Source organism: Phodopus roborovskii, unplaced genomic scaffold, assembly GCF_943737965.1.
Source record: "Phodopus roborovskii unplaced genomic scaffold, PHOROB, whole genome shotgun sequence".
Taxonomy (NCBI): domain Eukaryota; kingdom Metazoa; phylum Chordata; class Mammalia; order Rodentia; family Cricetidae; genus Phodopus; species Phodopus roborovskii.
The window spans coordinates 2,018,113-2,025,340 of record NW_026126602.1 but is presented as its reverse complement, the minus strand read 5'-3'; the positions used below and the strand labels follow the sequence as shown (position 1 = coordinate 2,025,340).

At 41.2% G+C, this 7,228-nt stretch overlaps 1 protein-coding gene across 1 annotated transcript in view; it reads left to right on the top strand.

The window, feature by feature from the left end:
• The first annotated feature begins 773 nt into the window (after positions 1-773).
• Rab18 (RAB18, member RAS oncogene family) overlaps positions 774-7,228 on the top strand; it is a 28,572-nt gene continuing 22,117 nt past the window's right edge. Inside the window, exons 1-2 of the mRNA XM_051205615.1 lie at positions 774-985; positions 6,507-6,562. Of these exons, the coding sequence (XP_051061572.1) occupies positions 918-985; positions 6,507-6,562 (124 nt within the window). The 5' untranslated portion in view covers positions 774-917. The remainder of the gene's footprint in view (positions 986-6,506; positions 6,563-7,228) is intronic.

Genomic DNA, 7,228 nt, shown 5'->3' with positions numbered 1-7,228 from the left:
CTTCACATGACCTGTCAGACCTACATGACCCCAACTGGATGGCATTGCCCTACATATGGAATTGGGGTGGGGGGATGGGATGGGAGGGTGGTTAGAGTGCATGTGAGAGGGCAGAGAGGGTAAAAGGGAGGAAGGGGGGGAAAGGAGGGAGGGAGGGAGGGAGAGGGAACTGGGATCGACATGTAAAATAATGAATTAAATTAAAAAAATACTTTGACTCCAAAATTTAAGTTCAAGGACAAGTTACTGGGGAAAAGGATTTCTATTTTTGTTTCCCAGAAAATGAAAATATGTGGATTCCTTCCAGACTAATGAATGCACATTATTAAACCTAACAGAGGGAAGACAAGACAGCAAGGCTTGTTCACAAGAAGCCACTGCCTGAGCACTTTCCTGGACTCAGTCTACTCAACAGTTCTAGAGCCATTCCTTTAAAAACATTGTCCCTGATGTGGGGAGACTGTTGAGGAGGCTGAGCAATGCGACAGGGCAGTTACACGGTACTGCTGTGCCTACATCTAACAGTTTACCTCAAAGGACCAAGTTCTGTCCACCGCAACAGCTGTCATGAGGATGCTGACGTAACACCCAGTCATCCAAGTATAAAGCGGGAAGCGGGAGGAGTTAGGGCTGGGGCGGAGCCAGTTCCCGGAAGGAGAAAGGCGGATTTACTCGCAGCCCTGCCCATCTGCCCCTGCGCAACTCAGGAGCCTCCCGGAAAAACGCCTGCGCTCCGGGAGTGCGCAGACGCACAGCCACCTCTGGGCGGAACCGGGCGATCGGTGGCCTCCGCTGCCCAAACATCCTGTGGGAGAGGGAGGCCGTGGTCGCGGCTGTGCGCATGCGCAGGCCGTCTTCTCCGACACTGGGCGTCGCTGACGGGGACGGGGGCTGGGTCCGAGCAGAGCGGGCGCAGGATGGACGAGGACGTGCTGACCACTCTGAAGATCCTCATCATCGGCGAGAGTGGGGTGGGCAAGTCCAGGTGAGGCGGTGCGCGGTGGGCCTTGGCCTCTGGGCTGCGGGTTGCTCTTCCGGAACGGTCGCTGCGGCCCGATTGGCTCCGCCCCGGCCGGGCGCTGGGCTCAGGCCTCACAGGCCAGGTTCCTCCGCGCTCGGTGGCCCGGCTTGGCCCTGATTCCGCCGGTGCGATCCGGACCCCGCCGGCCTCTCACACCCCTCGAGTCCAGCCTGCGTGTCTTCCCTAGAGTCTGGTCGGCCTGTCACCCCCTAGAATCCGGTCGGCCTGTCATTCCTAGAGTCTAGTTTGCCTGACACCCCAACAGCCCAGTTGGCCTGTCACCCCTAGATTCCAGCCAGCTGTCACTCTGGGAGCTGAGATCAATAATAACTATCACTTTGCGATTTCAGCAGAACTGTCCCTCAAATACTTGATGTTCTACACAGAAACTTTGATGACGTCTTAGGTCACGTTCCTGGTTCATGTTAGAGCAATCCTTTTTTCCTTCCTTCCTTCCTTTCTTTCTTTCACCTGTCTATCTATCATCTCTCTATCTATATTAGTTCGCAGTGAAAATACTCTTCATAACTGCTTGGAAATGTCTTTTAAGGCACAGGGTCCTCAAGCATTGAGCCACCTTTAAGTAAGATTATTCTTGGTTTGCCACATCATATAGATATGAAAGGAAAGATGCTGTATTGTCTTTTTTGCTTTGACTCTTTCTTTGGGAAGGATCATGTTGACAGTAGAGTTGTGTATTAGGTCAGAGGTGGACCTAGGTGGTTGTTGCCAGAGGGTTATGATTTCATCCAGGTCTGAATAAAGTTCTCCAGGTGAAGTCATCCTTGCCCTCTGGATTAAGAATAAATGTCTCTTGATTTTTAAACAGTGTTTAAATCCCAGGGAACTATTAACAATTTCATGTTTGACTTTACCTTGTGTGATCTTTCAAATGACTTTAAAGCATTTCATAAAGACATAGATTTTTAGACTTAAGTATTTTGGAGTTCACTAAATAAACCAGAATCTTTCTATATTTTTAAGAACTTGACAATCTAATTTCTTAGTTTATTCCCCTTTAATGTGTACTTCTAGTGTCGCATAGTCGCATGCATCTGAATATCAAGGAATGAACTAAAGAACTTTCTGTAACAATAGAATGGTGTGTGCTAGAGTAACTAATAAAATCTTTATGGTTACTCTTTTTTGTACATGAATGTTAAAAAGTTTATGTAATGAACATAGTTTTACTAGGAATCATACACCTTCATGATCTTTCTTTTTTCCATTTTTACTTGAGAAAGAACCCACATCAAGTTTGTTTTGTTTTCTGTCTTTTGAAATAAAGTGTCTCCATGTGATGGAGACTGGCCTGGAAATTTTTATATCACCTAGCTGGCCTCAAACTAGTAATCCTCCTCCTCCAGCCTCCAGAGCACAAAGATTACAGGCGTGTATCACCATGCTTAGAGCTTGTTTTTGAAATCAAGAACAACAGGTTGTCATCTCAACCCAGTATGTGATTGGCTAAGACAATGTATTGAATGGGTGAAAGTGAGTATATTAGAATTTGCTAGAAGGTTAACTGGAGGTACAGTTGACTATATAACTGGTGTTCCCCTTATATTATTGTTTTTATTTTATTTAGTTTCTTGAAACTCATGTTCTGGTTACATAGTCTGTCTGGTCTGGGACTTTCTATGTGCTAGGATTATAGGCATGTTATACCAGGCCTGGTTCTGATTATACTTTTAAAGTGTGTTAAGTGGATTTTTCTCCTTATTCACTCTCCTAGACAATCTTATTTGGGTCAAATGTACTTTAGTACTTAATGATGAATTATGAATTGCTCACTGAAAAACTTTTAATATTTTAGCTCAATTTAAACAGTATTGGGCCAGCATAGTGGTGTGTGCCTTTGTTTAACCCTAGCTTTTGGGAGGCAGAGGCAAGCAGGTCTTTGAGTTCAAGGCCACTCTGGTCTACAGAGCAAGTTCCAGGACAACCAGGACTATATAGGGATACCTTTTCTTTAAAAACCAAAACAACAATAAACCATTACTAGATTTAGGGAACTAGAATATTGCTCAGTGTAAATTCTGGAAAATAGCCATGACCACTTATCATTGTGGATATGACAAGAATAAATGACTTTATTATGTTAGAGGCCTCTGCCTTTTAAGGCAAATTGGTACAGATTGTCATATACATGATCTTGAAGGGTTGCTCTAAACAGCAGTTGTTTTTTGTTTTTGTTTTTTGTTTTTTAGCAGAGTTAGACCAAGTGAGGCGGCAGGGGGATGTTGAGAAATTGTTGTATAGCAGGGGATAACTTTAATTTGAACAAGTGGATTTTTTTTTTCTAGTTGATTCAGGCTGTTAGAAAGTTGTAGTAGACATGAGGTGAGGATTGATTTATAGCCTTGTGTATGATACTTGAACAGTGTAGTATTCCATTGGAGAACCACGATGGAACAGAAACCCTTCAAACACTTAAATGCACCATTAAAGGCAATGATTTGGTGGCTCAGCTTGGTGAAGTATAAACATTGCAAAGTGTATCAAGTGCTGGAATGAAATATAGAAATCTATTATGTAAATTGCTATCCATTCTATACCCCTTCCCTCCCATTGTTAAAGTGAATTTTATTTTCCAAGTAAGAAATATAGATTAGTTATAATCATAGTATCTCTGTATTGTTTTTTAAATTTTTTATTTTTAATTATGTGTTTGTGAGTTTAGCTTCCCTCAGAGGCCAGGAGACAGTATCTGCTCCCTTGGAGCTGTAGTTACAGGAGGGTGAACTACTGGATGTGGGTGCTGGGGATGGAATAGGTACTAAGAACAGCAAGTGTCCTTAACTGCTGAACTATCTCCCCAGTCTTGCTTAATCACTCCGAATTTAGCATAACTCACTGTGTAAACCAGGCTGGCCTCAAGCCTCAAACTTTTAAATTCTGACATTTCAGGCATATACCCCCACTCCAAACAAACAAACAAATAAATAAAAAACCAAAACCAACCAAACAAGCAAAAAAACCCTGGCCTCTTCACAGTATTATGGATTTCTTACTGTTCACATGGCATACTCTTCCATCTGTAGTTCTACATGCAAACTATTTTCCTCTTAACTTTGAAAATAGGGATGTTTGTCTTAGTATACTATGTAAGAATTAATCACTTTTATGTTGGGGGATATGGATTCCTTTCATAATCCAATAGAGAAATAGACTGTATCTACATAGAGTTCAGAATATATTGATGCTGCTTGTGTACCTCTGGCTGTACTCAGAGCTTATATTAAAGTGTTTTGCTTCACATAGTACCAGTTTCCTGTCTTTGATAACAAAGTATCTCTAGTGACAAGGTGCCTTGTGTAAGGACTGGCAGGCACAGAAGAAACATTTATGGTTTAGTGTCTGGCATGTTGTAATTATGTTCAATTAAAATCCTCAATACTATTCTTATTGCTTACATTTTTATAGTATTGCCATGGCTACTATTGTAAAAGGTTAGCCTGCCTTTTCTTTTTTTGAGAGAGCTTTTCTCTATGTAGCCTTAGCTGTCCTAGAACTCCGCTATGTAGATGAGGCTATCCTGCATATATTTGCCTGCCTCTGTCTCCAGAGTGCTGGAACTAAAGGTATGTACCATCACACCTGGCTAGCCTGCATTTTTTTGTGACTGTGTTTTCTGTGATGACTCAGGTATAGAGGTATATTTTTTTCTGTTCTTAAATTTTAGGTAGCTGGGTGTGCTGGGACAGGACATTTTGTACAAGTAGCTATTAAGAGTCATGAGTTTGTTACTTAACTTTTGAGTTTTTTGTTTTTGTTTTTGAGACAGGGTTTCTTTGTGTAGCCCAGACTTCTGTGGAACTAGCTCTGTAGATTAGTTTAGCCTCAAACTCACAGAAACCCAATTGCCTCTGCCTCCAATTGCTGGGATTAAAGGTGTGTGCCAACATACCCCACAATATTTTTTTTAATTGAAAATATTTTTTTAGACATATTCTTCTCATTGTTTGTTCTCCCTTGTCTTCTCTTAGATCTTCCCCACCTCCCCGTCTATCCAACTCAGTACCTACTTTCTCTCTTTAGAAAACAAACTGGCCAAAAAACAAATCAGAGTTTTAAAAAATAAAAGCACAAGAAACATGTACACCACACACACACGCGCACACACACACACACACACACACACACACACACACACACACACATCAGAAAGATTAAAAAAAAAAATACACAAAGCAACCTGGGACAGAAAATTCCAAATGCCTTGGAGTTCATTTTGATTTGGCTGTCTGTTGTTGGCATGGGGCTTAACCTTAAGTGTGGTTCATATACTCAGTGTCACTTAACTTATGTAGGAGATAAATAAAAGTTTATGTCCAGTTGTTAAGTAGAAATCGCCAAATTTTGACTGTTATTTGTTACTTTGACTATATTGTGTTTGTTTTGTAGGAAATAAAACAGCAGAACCAGGAAAAGGGAGTTAATTGGGAGTTAATTTCTTCTTCTTCTTCTTCTTCTTTTTTTTTTTTTTTTTTTTTTTTTTTTTTTTTGCTATAATTGATAGTTCTGTGTTTGAGACTACCAGGAAGCTGCTGTGGTCTATGAACACATCACTAGCTGCAGTAATCACAGCCTGTAGAATGTTCCTCAAGGCTGTCACTCAGACTCAGGCTAGTGGAATGGTGCATTTCAGGAGGTAATATGCAGGAGACGATTAGCTTTGTAAATGTGGGGCTCTAATGAAAACCTTATAGAGTTCATTCTCAAAGAGCCTCTAGAAGGGAACACGTGACAGTGAGTGAAATGTGCTGGGACCTACAGAGCCACAGTGGACCTTTCTAGTCTGCCATTGTTTCCCTTTATCAATTTTTTGCTATTTTCTTTACCATTATTTCTGAGGTTAGTCCTTCTCCCCTTACACTTTAACCATGGCAGTTAGCTCCTGCTGATTTCCCTCCAGTTTGGTTGAGGTAAACTTTTCAAATTGCAGTCCAGTCCTTGTCTTACTGTCCTTAAAAGTCCAGTTGCCTTTGTGGTTTCTGTGCCTTTGCCTCGCTGTCACCTTTCTTCCCAATGTTTGGCTATACACCTTTATATTTTATCACTTGTTAGAGTTTGCTGTGCTTTTACATCTTTCTGTTTTTATTTAATCAGAGTGAGATTGTAAGCTCTTATGATTCTAAGAGACTGCTGTCTCCCTGCTGTCCATATCAGTGTGACATGTCTTTTCCTCAGAAGAGTGTACCAATACAGATTTGAACAAAAAGCAAACCATTGGCTCTTCAGGAATGTTGTAGGAGAGCAGAGGGCATATATTTGTTAGTGGATTCCTTTAGTCTTGGGAGTCTTGGAAATTTACTATTCAGTTGTTGCCTTTTCAATAACTTAATTCCCCTGCAGATCTTCATCAGCTCTTCTATCTGTATCTAAGTAGTCATTGTGATAAATTTGTAACAATCGCAGCGTTTATGTCATGTGATTAGAAATAGAAAGCTAAGGTCCTAACCTGTCTTTAACTCTCTTTTAGCCTACTCCTGAGGTTCACAGATGACACCTTTGATCCAGAACTTGCAGCAACAATAGGTGAGCTAAGTTTACAAGTCCAATAAAAACCGCCACATATTGTTAAACCTTTGGGCTCTGTTTGGCTTCACCCCTTCCCTTCTCAGCACCCGCACTGACTGTGGAGACCTTGTCTGTGAGACTTAGCTTTGATGTCCATAAAGCCTTGTCTCCCATCATGTGCCATTTCCTTACCACTACTGATACGATGGTTTGCACACACATTTCCCATACTATGGATTGTTTTTTATTCTGTATCAGTTAGTAGTCATTCAATATTTACTGCATTCCAGCCACTGTCATCATAGTGAGGAATAATACAAACTTTGTCTTTGTTACCATGGACCTAGCAGCAAAGGCTGTTAATTTTATATTTTTTAATATTTGCTACAGAATTTATTGTGCATTTTTAATTTGGATCCTTGATAACAGTTATTAATTATTATTAGCAGTGATGCCAAAATCAATTGTGTATCTCTTCACATGCAAGTGTATTGATGCATAGAGGCCAGAGGTTGACACTGGGTTTTTGCCTCTATCACCTCCACCTTAATCTTTGAATTAGGGCTTCTCACTGAAGCTCTGCAGTCTGGGTTGACTGACTGGTTGGCAAGTCCTAGGATCCTCCTATCTCTACCTTCCTAAAGCTGAGGTAACAGACACAAGCCACCGTGCCCAGCTTTTACA